This window comes from Nipponia nippon, unplaced genomic scaffold, assembly GCF_047370975.1.
Source record: "Nipponia nippon isolate SJK-2023a ecotype South Korea unplaced genomic scaffold, ASM4737097v1 scaffold_1, whole genome shotgun sequence".
Classification (NCBI taxonomy): Eukaryota; Metazoa; Chordata; class Aves; order Pelecaniformes; family Threskiornithidae; genus Nipponia; species Nipponia nippon.
In genome coordinates this window covers 167649668-167664098 of record NW_028262290.1, presented here as the reverse complement: position 1 = coordinate 167664098, position 14431 = coordinate 167649668, and the positions used below count along the sequence as shown (strand labels likewise).

The 14431-nt window shown below is 53.5% G+C and overlaps 1 protein-coding gene across 2 annotated transcripts in view; it reads right to left on the bottom strand.

Moving 5' to 3' along the window:
* AGAP3 (ArfGAP with GTPase domain, ankyrin repeat and PH domain 3) overlaps nucleotides 1–14431 on the bottom strand; it is a 152552-nt gene that overhangs the window by 40460 nt on the left and 97661 nt on the right. For both annotated transcript variants that reach the window (XM_087732846.1, XM_087732836.1), the window contains exon 11: nucleotides 8997–9165. In XM_087732846.1, the coding sequence (XP_087588972.1) occupies nucleotides 8997–9165 (169 nt within the window). The remainder of the gene's footprint in view (nucleotides 1–8996; nucleotides 9166–14431) is intronic.

Below are 14431 nucleotides of genomic sequence, written 5' to 3'. Positions count from 1 at the left end.
GCTGTCCTGCATGTTCCTGAGGAGCCTGGCCGGCTGGCTCCGGCCCGTGGAGCTGTGAATCAATGCAAGCACTCATAACTCAGCCAGGGGACAGCTGGACCCTCGTCACTTCAGAGCAAACACGAGCATCAGCCAAGACACTGCACCCCAAGCAGTGCCTCTACCACCACAGACACGCTTAAGAAAATGCTCTCCCTCAGCTACAGAAAAGCAATGCTGCAGCAGGAGGAGAAGGGCTCGCATGCAGCCTGCCCTGACACACGTCAAACCATGCAGACTGTTCCTCAGGGCGAAGGCGACCAAGCAGCATCAGCCCCTTCCCACTCCTTCCCCACGGAAAAGACTCCAATGCTTAAGCTCGCACCCCTGCACTGAGACCAACTCAGCTCATTCCACTTGGCCTCCTCTGCGCCACAGACACTGGTGCAATCTTTGCTCTCCCGCACCACTTGGCGGCAAATCCCATGGGAGGCTCCTGGTCCTCAGCGAGCGGGAGAGCCCCACACTGAGCCACTGCAGGAACAGACAGAGCTTTCTCCTTTAGCCTCCGCCCCTAACACCATGCTCTGGCTCCCCCACGCTTTATTTGCTTTAGTCCCATCTCCAAGCCGCCCAGCCGGCTGCCTGCGCAATGCCGGCCAGAAAATCTCACTTGGGGCTGCTGCGTTAGCTCAGCATCTCTGGCTGAGGCACAGCATCTGCACTGCTTCTGCCTGGAGATCAGACAGCCTTCTGCTGTCGGAAACTGTGCCTCCATGTAGCTGCTTGCAACCACAACAATCTCAGCAATCTCTGCTGACTTCTCCTTACACTTGAACTTCTCATTTCAAGGCAGGTTTTCCAGTGTTCAGCTGCTTGGCTTCCTTCTACGTTGCTCAGCTGCAATGCAGTGTCAAGGAACAGGCTCATGTGCTCTGTGCCTGCCCACGTTAAGCGTGCGTGTAAGTACGTGCGCAGGCATCGCGTACCACGTTTTCAGGCAGTATGCTTCACACCCTTTTCCCCTGCGTTGACTGCTTTGGAGTAGGTCCCTACAAACCTCTGCAAAGCAAGAATTCAGGGCTGCAGCTGCGCTGAGACCAGTCTCTCCTGCTGATTGACATTGTCTCCATACTTTTCTTGTGCTACCATCTGTCCTTCCCCACTAAAAAATTCCTTTTCATCCAGTCTGCACTTTGAGTAGGAGCTGCCCTCATTCTTCAAGCCAGAAACACACACTGAATGAGATACAGATGGGGCAAAGAAGCAGGAAGGGTGAGCTTGCTGAACTACAGCAAAGATACATCTGGGGATCCCTGAAGGAGAGTGGAAGAGAAGCAATATTGCAGTGGGAAGAGGACCCGCGGGGATCTGAAGGAGACACCTGAACCAGCACTGCCACACGTGCAGTGAATACACGCTGCCAGGCTCCATACTCAGAGCCAATTTATACCCAGAACACAGCAAACTTAAGCTCTGGCAGCGAGATCTGCACATCCCTTTCCTGCCCTCTCCAACCCAAACACCACTTGGGTTTGCCTGGCACAGGAGACGCTGCGAGGTGCTGCGCACGCTCTGGCTGGCGAGGTGCCCACATCACCGCGTGAAGCTGCGTGCCCAGAGCTCACCTGGGGCACTGCTGGGCACCGTCTGCTCCAGGTGCGGCCGACGGAAGCTGCCCACGCTCGGCGCGCCCAGCATCTGGCCCAGTACTGCTCCAATCCAGAAACCCAGAATAACACAGGTGTTTCCATCACCAGCCAGCACTATCTCACCTGACCGGTGATTTACAAGACTGAGCAGTAATTGCCAAGAACTCTTTCTCAGCTTTCTCCAAAGGCAAGAACCCAATTGTGCTCTTCCTTTGAGACTGTAGGAGTCTCCACGGTTCCCACTGCTTGTGGAGAGCTTCTACTAGGTGTTTCAAAAAAGTCCTTTAGCAAGTACCACCGTCCTTTTAGGACACATCTGACTCTGAAACCCAGATGCAGGGATGCTCTGACTAACCTAGTGCTTCTGGTGGTCTCATTTCTAGCTGTGGAAATTTAGACAAACGGAGAAGCACAGATGGATCCTTCTAAGTCTCTGGGAGTCTCTGACATGAACAGGATAAGTGTATGTGACTATTTCTATGCAGCCTGAGTTGCAACATGAGCAATTGCTTCTCCTGGCACCTGGTGCTGAAGCAGTATTAGGTCTGGGGAATCAGAGCACCAGGACGCCTCTTCTGTGCTCACGCTGCCCATCACCAGCTGCCCGGCAGCACCGAGGAGGAAAAGTGAGCAGGGGATGGAGCTGCTGGTGGGAGAGGCAGGCAGGAATGGCTGGGGGCGGGAAGAAGAGAGCAGAGGAGAAGAGCACAGGGAGAAGAGAGGTCAGGAATAAAGGAGCCACGTCCACCGGCTGTTGGAGCAAGCACCTTGTCCCTACATCCCAGCACGCCCCAAGTGCCCAGGAACGGTGCCTCCCACCTCCTGACACAGGAGGCTCGCTCAGAGAGTAACGGTGTTCAGCTGGCCCAGTCCTTCACCAGATCGAGGGCATAAATCTGCTGATGAGACAAAGAGCAGAAGGTCTGCTCTTCAGAAAAGGATGGGTCTTTTAGCTGTATTACAGAAATGTATTACAAAGGGAAAAAACCCACCTTTATTACAAAGTTAAGATACTACAAGTTGGAAAACGTCAAGATGGAGTCCGTCAGGACAACTGTAGCGTGAGCTGCGTGCATACACACTGTAATGCAGACCAAGGGGGTGCCGCGTTCCGGACACCCAGCACCAGCCAGGCAGGGCACCCCCCGGGCAAAGCGCCGTGGGGGCAGGACGGCCCGCCCAGGCCGGGGAGGAGGAGGGAAGGAGCTGGCGGGATGGGGACGTGGGCGAGTACTCTGCAGCCTGGGGGAGGCCGAGTCTCTGCCACGCGCCCCTCGCACAGCGGCACCCTCCCAAGCGCCCGCGGCCCGGTGCGCCCTGCGGTCCCCTCCAGCCTCTGCAGCGCTGGCACAGGTGCCTGACAGCCAGCTGCGGCACCAGGGCCGCACCGACGCCAAAACTGTCCCTAAAAGCTCCAGCTGGCACTGGAGAAGCGCAAGTGGTTTGGATGTGTAGCCGGTGCTGAGGTGGGGGGGCCGAGCCCTGGTGATGGCTGATGGTGTTGATCCTTCCCAGGAGACACCACAGGCCTGGCAGCACCGCCGCGTCCCGCACCGTCCTCCCGCAAGGGTGGGCAGGAGTCCCTGCCCCGCTGGCGGGGACCAGGGGGTGCTGCCGGCAGCAGGGACGGGAAAGCCCACAGCCCACCACGGCTGGGCCGGGACTGCGCAGAACAGCCCCGGCTGTGGCACAGACACAGGGGAGGGACAGAGGAGCTCGGCTGTGCTGGGAGCAGGGGCAGAGCTGTGCAGGACGGGGCCGTGGCAGGGCTCCTACTGCTGAACCCCACCAGCACCTGCAAGCATGGGTGTCCTTAGGCTTCAGGTGCATTTGGAAGGTGCTGACCGGTGCCCGCTAAGGAGGATTTCTCCCCAGATGGACACCGGAGAATGCCCATTTTACAAAGGGCCTTTAGACCGTGCCAGGAACTGGCTGCCTGCTCTGGGGTTCCCTCCTCACGTCTCAGGGTGCAGCTGGCCACAAACACCAGGGCAATGCACCCTGAATTTTCCAACCTAGTTCATCTTGCCTCAACAAGAAGGAAGACTTAACTGTAAAATAAAGATCCACTAAGCGATGCTTAAACATCTGACTTCTCACTCCAAGTTCAGAAAGAAATTGTTACAAAGAGTAAAAACACGTAACGCTGTCTTAGCGTCCATCAGCAAGACCACTTCACGTCGGCATCCCTACCTAGCTCCAAAAGCTGGGGTTCAGCGTCCACGTGACCACCCCCTCCGTCGGAGCGCTCACCGATCCAAACACTGAAGCCGACATGGAAGCCGACAACCAGCCTCATCTCTGCCGTGGTGCGGTTCCCCGTGTAAGCTTATGCTGTCTGTGGTGTACCCCTCTTTCTGCCAAGGCCTGCCTGTGCTCCCATTCCATGCCAATGCACTACAGATGGCTTATTGAGGCACCTGTGCCTTTGCTACTCAAAGCACTTCTTGGCCTGTTTTTGTATTGAGTAACACTTTACAAATCATAAGCAGCATTTACTCTCTTTGTATCTATATCCATGTATCACTTATACCTTTAACATATTCTTAGCCTTCATGCCCATCAGTCACAATATATTCTCACCTAAGTGATGAGATGTTTTGTTGAGGAGAGCTCATGAAGGCGAGCTCTGCCCCCCCAGCCCCTTGCGGCTTTCCAGGAATCCGGTGTTACATTCCCCTTCTTCCCCGCCTGTCTCCCAGGATAAGGCCACTCATTTTCCTGACATAATATGCTTGGCCCAAAGAAGTCTTGTGATTGCGACTGCGGAAGATGGAGCACGTACATGCAACACCCTCCCACCCTAGGCAACGGAGGGATGGCTCGAACAGACAAATGATTTCATCGCTGTCCCTGGCCACATCTGTGCCACTACAGGGATTCTTTTTATAGTGGAACACGAGCCATCGGGGCCCTTGGTTAAAGACCTGTGTCAGTGTGGGGTACTGAGCGGGACAGCAGCGCGCACCGGGGCGGACTGCTCTCCTGGCTTGCCTGGCGTGCGTCCGACCCCCACCCGTGCCAGCCGCGGGGCTGCGCTGCTCGCACAAAGCAGCCCAGGTGCTGCTCCGCCTCGGGAAGGTCGGCCTGCAGCAGCGGCCTGGCCACCTGCCCAGCCCCAGGAGAGGTCCCGCTGCAGACGTGCACACTAACAACCGTCCCTCGGTCCGGACACCCCATGGCACAACTAAGCTTTTGCCTACACACGGTAACTCTCTCTCCCCAAAAGCTGTGCCCAATCTGTGTGCCAGCCTGCACTGCTCCCTACGGTGTTGCCCAGAAGAGTCTTTGCCGTAAGCCAGAACTGTGCCAGGAACACCCAGCGGCTCAGCAGCCGGCATGGCTGAGCCATAGTGTCAGAGGACCAAGCGGCTCAATGGTAGACGACAACAAGTCTCCAAAGAAAACCTAGGGGACAAGAAGGTGCAGGGAAGTGCCACGGAAATATCTGGGCATACAACAGATGCTTCTGGAAGGCATATCCAAAATGTTCTCAGGCGAGCTACCCTTGGCTGGCGCTTCCCAGGTGTCCTCTTGGTCTTCCACGACATAACCGGGGAGACAGCGAGCACGACGCACAAACAGCAAATCCTGCGTCGAGACACAGATGAAGAACACGCCGCTCGAGTCCATGGAGGTGCAGGCGTGGGGCTTTGCTTCCCAGGCTGGTCTGCTTGGTCAGGGCTAACTCTGCGCACAGCACTGCCTGCAACACAGCAGGCAAGGAGCGCAGGCTGGCAGAGGTGACATGGGCCCGTCGCCTGGGCTTTAGGATTTCCTGATGTTGAAGGTCTTGATTTAGGGCTCAGCTGCAAAGGTTGTACCAATGCTGGTTATTGCATTTAGTTAGCTCTACGCCTGTTAACAGACCCTGTGCTTGATCTCAACTACTATTCTACCTCTGGATAGTCTCTTTACCAGTAAAATTTCATACAAGAATAAAAGTTAGGAGATTACAGTTGGCAAGTGAAGAAAAAATAGCACAGAAAAGCAGAGACCATTCTGCCAGGAGCTCTTGACAGCCCAGGAGGAGATTAAGTGCTCTAGAGCTTCCAGTAACCAGCTTCCAAAACTTTGATCAAATCCCAGTATATTTTCCAGGGGACAAAGGAAAAAAAAAACGTTTCTAATTGAGGACAAAACTTCTGCTTCTGGGCAATCTTTGCACCAAATCTCTGAAGATTTACAGCTCTTGGAGAAAAAAATTTAATACTGACAAAACGAATACAGAATCACAGAATGGCTGAGGCTGGAAGGGACCTCTGGAAGTCGTCTTGTCCAACCCCCATGAAGCAGGGCCACCCAGAGCCAGCTGCCCTGGACCGGGTCTGGACAGTTTGTGACTATCTCTGAGGACGGAGACTGCACAACCTCCCCGGGCACATACGACACCACGTTTGCATACATGCTCCACAAAAAGTAAGCCTTAGGTGGACAGAAGGCAGATGCAAAGTCTGATGATAACATTCCGTGCCTCTGAAAACAGGGTTTACAATGGGAACACATGCAACCTAAAATAAAACCAACTCTGACTACTGTAAAGTTGCCTTCTTTAATGGTTTAAGTACCAGGGTACAATCATCCATTGAGCTCAGAGTCCCATGGACTTCACAACTACAAGCTCCTTCCTGATTCTTACTCTATTTAGCTCCAAGTTGTACTGTCTGTACCTACTTTGGAGGTTCTATTGAATCATCACCAGAGCGCTGCATATGTGTATTTTATCCACATAGAGGGCAGTGTGAGATATTTTATCTTTTTTTTCTTTTCCTTCCCTTTATCCACTTCTCCTTTTCTTGCCCCTGGGTAAGGACTGTGCATCTAGCGGACATTAATTAGCACGCTCACTTACCCTGGCGGAGCTCAGGTCGCAAGGAAACCACGGACCACCTGCTTCGAACTCTAAACACAGGCCATTTGGTTCTACCCAGACACTCCTGGTATAAGACAGCAAATCATTCAGGTCTCCAAAGCTCATGTCCTCTGACGATTAACTTGTGCACTGGCAGAGAACTGCAGATTTTTAGGTGCTCCCTCTCCAGCTGCCCAAAGCATGTATTAGATGAGAGATGCCCAGTGGACCCCAGTAGCAGTCCCATCCCTAGCCCCAAAGGCGGCAAAACTGCAAAGTCCCTGCCAATTTGACGCAGGGCCGATTCTTTACCGACCCCAAATCCAGTACTCGGCATTACACAGGGATATGAGCAAGTCACCTCAGAGGATTTTTATCATGTCAGTGCACTTACCGTGGCGACTGCATCGTCAGCTGCAATCAGTCTTGGAGGCATCAGAGTGAGTTGAAAAAATTCCTCAGAAAACATCTTACCATTTGTGTACCAGGAGAAAAAAACCTTTCTGACCAATGCAGACAACCACCCAAAGCCAAGACACATAAAATCTGATTAAGGTTGCTGTCTTAATGCTGAGCCCCGTGCTGATGCATGTGCTCTGGGTAGCACAGTAGCACTGTTCTGCTCAGGGGCCCAGAGAGAGGACAGTGAACAGGGGACCTCAGATTCACAGATTTCTACGTGAGAAAAGACCGCTGTATCCATCCAGTTTGATCCCCTGCACACATGCACGCAGCGACTCACACATGAGCTGGATTAAAGCATATCTTGTAGAAAGATAACTAATCTCATTTTAAAGGCTTCAAGCAGCGCTAAGTCCACCAGCTCTCCAGATAAACTATTCCAACATTTAATTACCCTCCCTGCTAGGAAACTACATCTCGTCTCAAGTTTAAATTGCTCTAACTTCAGCCTCCACGCACTGCGTCTCCTCAAGGTTTGTCAACCAGACTGAAAGGCCTCGCACAGCGCTGACTTCGAGGCGCTGGTTTTCCAAGCAGCAGTAATCAGTAATCAAGTCACACCTCAATCTGCTCTTGTGAGCCCAACAGGACTGAGTTGGCTGTTGAAAGCAGAATACAGGGTTACGTGGGCATTTGGTTTGACATCACCGTAAGCTTTTCTGTGGTTTGTCTTTGAATGCTTCCTACAGCCCCGATAACCTTCTTGAAGTAGGAGCTCAGACAAAGCAACCTAGAAATGCATGCCTGAGAAGTGCCTCTGTACGGAGGCAGGAATGGTTACCACATTCGGGCATGCTGAGGGCGTGCAGTGGCGGTGAAGAAATGGGAGCATACGGTGGAGAGCCGTGGCAGAAAACAGGCAGAGTTGCACATCCTTGGTCAAAAAAGACAGTAATTGCCATCACTCACTGGCACTTTATCTGGTCTGCAGACCAATTCTGACTCTACAGAAACAGCAGTTGGGGTTCAGAAGGGCTTATTACTTCACACTCGGCACCACGCGAACACAGCGATGTTAGCATGCCCCATTCCCTATGTTGTGGGTGATGCTGAGGACCCCAGCCGTGCCCTGGCATTCGCTCCAGCTGCACCCCATCTCATGAGTCCTCAGCTCCAGAAAGAGGTGAAGCACAGTACCGACAACACCCTGACCACAGGACGCAACCAGGCAGAGATGGATTGTAGAGCAGGACTGAACAGAAACGAGGACGTGGTCACCCAAGTTCACTCTCGGTGGCACAGCGTGCAGTACCAGATTATGAAGGATTTCTGTTTTCAGCAGCATTATCAGCACTCCCTTGTTACGCCGAAGAGTGGAGAGGTACCCGTACCCTGCTGTACTAGACTGCTGCCAACAGCGTGTGCAAACTGTCCATCCTGGCCAAGGATACCAACCCGGAGGACAAAGTAACGGCATGTCAACGCCCGGGGAAACTCGGGCAGGAAAGCCCTAAGTTCAACAGCTGCCCTGGGCAGGGCGAGAGACTTCCTGCGGCAGGAGCAGCAGTAAGCAGCGTGGGACGAACGCCGTGAGAAACCAGAGAGCCTCCCAGCCTCACCTCCTCTCGCCGCTCCCTGTGGCAGCTGCGCTTCTCGAATGTGCACGCAGAAGACTAATTACAAAACAAGCCCCTCACGTTACGATTTCTCCGAGGGAAAGTGAGGAGGAAAAAAGGGGCCAGAAAAAAGGAAAGAAACAGAAGAAGTTGCCAGGGATCAAGAGACATCCCTGGTTGAGATTTGTTTTAGGCAGCAACAGCTTCCCCCCCCAGCAATGCATCAGACTCAATGTTTCCTCTCAGGGAGTTCACGCCAAGAGTTAAGCCCTTGTACTCTCTTCTGTCCCGGACACTAACCAGCATAAAATCCCAACAGGAGCTTACCTGAGACCCACACAAACACCAACACCCACCGAAGGCACTTGCGAAGAGTGGTGAAAGCAAGAAACCCCAGAACAGCGTTTTTGCTTCGGGCTCAGCAAAGCAAGGCACTGCTGATGCACCGGAGGGAAGGCTGGCCGCCAGCTCTGCGGCACCCACACCAACTCTTACCTGTGCCTCCCGTCAGCTGTGTGCTGCTCCTCTCCTTCGCAAGCCCGTTGGCTTTGGGGCTAGCGCTGGGTGCTGCTGCCGTTGTTGCCCTGGGTAGCCGTTTGCCTGGTACCTTCACTGTCGTTCTCAGCAGGTCGATCTCCTTCCCATGGACGTTCTGCATGTAATCCTACAGCAGAGAGGCAGAACGGTTCAGGATCAGCCCTGCCCTGGCCCACTGCTCTCAGCTCCCCCCTCATTCACATACTCAAAACTAAAACCTGGATCCATTCATCCACATGGTAACTGGTTAACAGACGGTGAGCCAGCAACTCGGGGGTGATCTGGGAGCTCATCACACGCTGGTTTCTCTTGCACTATACTGAAGTCTCAAGTCAGGCGGGTTAGAGGTAAAAGACCCTACGACCTCCCGAGGGTCCACAGCCAGCTGTCTTCTGCCAACACGGATGCAAAGCCTTGACTCTGACCTGCCTTCTTCCCATGATTAGCTGGTGCATTGGAACTGGCAGCGGAGAAGTGCCAGGTCTCACTTCCAGTGCCCAGAGCTAGTCAGCTCTGATATGAATAACGTTGGGATGTTGCCACGGGCAGTCAGATGCCATGACAAGCTCATTTGTGAAAGCCTGGCTGGGGATCAGAGATTAGATAGAGCAAAAGAGCACGTAGGTGGCAGGCAGTTCTTCTTCCCTGACATCCGTTGTCTTTTTAATCACAGCACTCAGCTATAACAGCTAATAATATAATATAGTATGGTGTAAGTAATGGGATACCTGGAAATTCCCTGTTGGGTCACAGCTAGCATAATTTAAGCCCAAAACAACACAACTCAGGGTAACTCCCTTGTACGTTCATCTGCATAGCTTCGCGTTATTCAAAAGTTGGTGCTTCCACCATTTCTTCTGGGAGACTATTTATGGTACGACCAAAAACTCCACGTGCAGACTGTTAATATCATTCTGCACTGCCTCCTAATAGCATCTCATCTTTTGGTCAAAATAAGGCTGCAGACCTCTAGCCTCTCCTGACAGCTGTGTCCTGTTCCACGTCTTCCAGCCCTTCCCTGCTCCACAGGGCACTGCAGCTCTCCCCTGACCCTCTCCGATACGGCTGGCTCTTTCCTGGGCTCGTGCCCCAAGAAGACCTGACCAGTGTGATCTCCAGAGAGATGCACAGAGGGGACTACCCTGCCCTGCTCTTGGGCAGACCTCAAGGGAGCAGGGACTGGAAGCTGAACTAGAGACTCTGGGAGGAACCGCGACACGGGCGCATCCTCCCTGGCTCTGCGCTGGGGATGGCACTGCAACTGGGAGAGGACAGGCAACAACCACCCAGGGTGAGACTGCGGCTGCTGCAGGGAGGCTTGGGCTTGCTCCAGTTCTCAAGGAGGTCACCAAAAAGATTTAACTCAGAGCTGGTTCCTGTCTGCTTCCAAATCCAAGAAGATAAAGACATGAACGAGATTAGTCTAAGACCAACCGTTCTCCCATTCCTTGGCTCCAAGAAGCGGGTGAATGGGGGTGGTATGGGCAATGCTCTGTGGTCTCAGGTGACTACCTGCAAGGGTTACAAACTTTCAGCAGCACCTCAACACCTTGGTTTGAACTCTTTTTCCACAGATCCCTGTGCAGGCATGCAGTCCTCAGAGCAAACCCAAGCGATGGGGCAGCGCGGCAGCACACCCTTCTGTGCTTCCAGCTTCTGGGTGACTTGACCTCAAATGACACGCACGCACCCTTTGGTGCCCGGGCAATTCCTAGATAACCAGCCCAACCAAACGTCGCTCCAAGCCGTTCCCGGTTGGGCGGGAGCCCCGTGGCACCCCTGGGCAGGGAATCTCAGAGGGGCTGGAGGATTTTCCCTAACTCAGCACAATTGCTGCGGTAGCCGGCTGCCTGCCGGAGAGAGCGGTCACCAGCGCACTGCTTTTATTACATGCTATAAAACAGCAATTTCTTCCCAAGCCTCCTCGCTAATTACCCAGCCAGTTCTCTCATTTCATTTTATTACTGGAATTAACAACGAGTTCAAAGCGTGGAAAGCTATTAAGATGTGTGATTAAGCCACATTCAATTAGTTTCTACAAACAATTTAATTGATGTTGCAGATAGAATTAACAGAAGGTGATTGTGTGAATGGCTCCACTGGCTGCAAAATGGGAGATGCTTTCTCTCTAGCTCTGCGCAGCACAGCACAGCCTGGCCAGCGAAGCTGGGCTGAACCACATACGCCTTCCTCATGAGCAGAAGCATTTACTCTCCAAGGCTTTGAGAAAGTGATAGGAAACCCCACCAGCCTCTTCACAGAACTTGTTCTTTTCCTGTCACTGAACACACTCACAGAAAGGTAAGAAAAGTACAGATGCAACGAGGAGAGCTGTGCTGAATCCAGGGATCAGACCCCCAAGCGCTCCTGCCTTCAGCAAGAGCTGCTGCCCAACTCCAGGCGTCCTGCTTGCAACGTCTCCGGCACTGCTGACTGTTCCAGAGAGGAGGCGGAGGCGGCACCTGAGGGCAGGAACGCACAGCTCCGTAGGACCCAAGCACAGGTCCAAGCTGATACGCTTCCATCAAGGAGTCACAGAACACTTGATCTCAGGGCTGGACCCAGCTCACCTGAGTGCTCTCTGTCAACCTGTGGCTGCAAACCCACGGTTTAAGCCCAACTCCCAGTGAGGAAACTTCAAACTGGGGCTGGAGGTGCCAAAATACAGATCCAGAAACAGGTCCAGTGATAGACACCCAAAAGCTGATGAATAGCCCCACCAGGAAGCTTTTGGTTGGTAAAATCAGAAGTATGACCCAGCCAGAGCCATGCAGTAATTTTCATCCGATAGGGCACAGACACAGCTGGAGCAGATATGTCTACTGGAGGAAAAAGAAGAAAGGCAGGGCTGCTGATCCCTGGGGTACCTACACCCATCCCAAGAGGGACAGGGAGAGAACATAACAGATGCAAGAGAAGAGAAGTCCAGGCAGGAATTGCCCTGAATCATGCCAAGGAAAAGCCACTGGGAACACAAAAATGCTCCGGGGCTTGAACATCCTGACAGGGGCTGGGAAAGAGCCTCTTCCCACAGTGCTCAGCCATGCCCTCGGGGACCCCTCTGCTGCACCCTGAATTCTGCCATCCCCCAGACACGTGGCAGTACAGGCTCACCCTGAGCGAGGCAGGGGAGAAGCTGGGACTTCACAGCTCAAGGAGGGAACTTCAAGATGCCGAGTGCCTCCTTGACCGAGGATCCTGCATACTTGTTCCTGCCCGCAGCCTACCTCACCGCGTGCCTGCTGCCCTGAGAGCCGCTGCCACAAATGGCCGTGAGAAAGAAGCACGTGCCCTTCCTCAGGAACGCAGGTTTCATTAGTGACCCAGGCTGTTCAGCCCTAACGTGGTCTCTTGTGTCATCCTGTGAAGGACACGGGAACTTGCTTCATGCCACAGGACACGAACCTGGTGACAAAAGCACGGCAGCATCTCCCGATTCACTCTAGAAGATGGGGAGGAGAGGCTATAATGGGACACTGGCTTCTAGACCACCTCTTCCTCCAGGCTTCCTTCCCACATCTGTCCCCTCCAAGCAGGCTGCAAACCAGATATCCGGAGAGAAGGCAAGGCAAGGCAGAGGGGCCTTTGCTGATCAGAACAGCACGCTGCTCACCAAAGCCTACGTCAGCATCGCAGTAAAAAACGTAACACGATGGTAGGTGTTATGGCTCTCTTCCCCAGTTCTCAGGGAGGCCATGCCACGGAGGGAGCATGCAGACCCCCCCATCCTTGCAGAAGTCAGAGCTGGGCAGCAAGCAGCTCTGCATTTTGTGGCCCACAAATAATTAGTCCTTGCTCTAGGTAAACACATAGGGCAATACATAGGGCAATACACCACCTATCTTGGGTGCAAGGTTCAAAGCTTTCAGTGAAACCTAGGGGAGGAGAGGCCCATCCTGTACCTTTCTTAGCAACGGGCTGTGGATCACCAGTAGCACCAGGTGGAAGCGAACCAGATTTTGCTTGGGGCAACGTAGTAATGAAACGAAACGGTGAAGAAGTGCAGTAAGGAAAGCAAGTGACACCAATCTAGATCACCCCCTGAGGAAGAAGTGGTTTAAACAGGAGAGAAACCTAGTGTGTACCAGCAGCATCTGAGAGCGGTTAAACAACTTCCCAGAAATAACTCTGCCTCTACAGCTGATTGTAATAATGGCCTATGATGTCTCCGACGGAAATGTGATAAACCCACACACGCGTGTGAGCACACACGCAGAGCAGGTAGCAGCAGCAGCCATTCCCTCCCAGTTTGGTTCTACAAAGACCAAAAAGTGGGGTTACAAAGTCAGGGAACTGCAGAACCACAGTATGGTACAGGGATCAAAGACTAAAAGAAAAAAAATCTGTTCTCAAAGCTCCCACAAATTAAGGAAAGGAAATGCAATGACTGCCTTTCCCGTGTAAGGATGGGAGGGTTAGAAGGCTCAGTGGCTCAGGAGCATTGCGAGCCCGTGAGTTAGAGACGCAGGGTTAGAAATGAGGGGAAAGGCTCTGAGGCTCAGGGCACTCCACCACCCGTGTGTCTGAGGAGATCGGGGACAAATGGAGGGCCCGGGAGCATTCAGGAAGCACAGGAGCTGCAACACCTTGCTCTTCTCCCTTCAGCCCTGCCGAGCGCTCCAGCACCCCCCAAACCGCCCTCCGCCCAAGCTCTACCCCGCGCTCCCCAGCCGCTGTCCGTCTGTCCTGCTGCAGCACGTCCTCTCTGCAGAGGGTGCTGTGGCCTCAGTGTCACAGGTGTGTCTGTCCGTGGCTCACTGTCTCAGCAGCAAACTGTGCTCAAGAGGGAATGGGGAAGAAGTCATTAGCCCCACAGTGGGGAGGCGACAGAGATGGATGGGGAGGCAGCTGTGCGCCTGAGCCAAGCAGTGAAGAGGATCAGAGATGCATCGAGTGACAGCTCAGCTCGGCAGGCTCTGCACAGGCACCTCATCTCCATTACCCAATACCTAGCAGCCAGGAAAATTATTCCACACCCAAATGGCACCATCAGCCGTGGCTGCAAGGAATTCTCTGCCTGCTCCTCACCCCAGATGCAGGGAGGCAGCAACCCCTGCTTTAATGGACTGAGCAAGGGAAACGGAGAAAAGAAAGATGCATTTACTTAGCATCATTCTGTGCAGAGCATGTTTCTATCAGCTCTTCCCACCCAGCCTGGCACTGCAGAGACAGCCTTCATGAGAAGGAAGAGGTTTTCTCCAGACCCTCATAAAAACCAGCTCTGCTGAATACGCCTGCCCTGTCGAGGGCCAGTGCTGACGCCCCCACGCAGGGCCCTGCTGCAGGCAGAGACGAGCTTTAATCTGCCGCCAAACTCTTCCCAAACAGCTCTCTGCGACTGTGGTATCTGCAAGAGGACCTGCAGCAGCAGCCATAGCATGAAGGATGACACC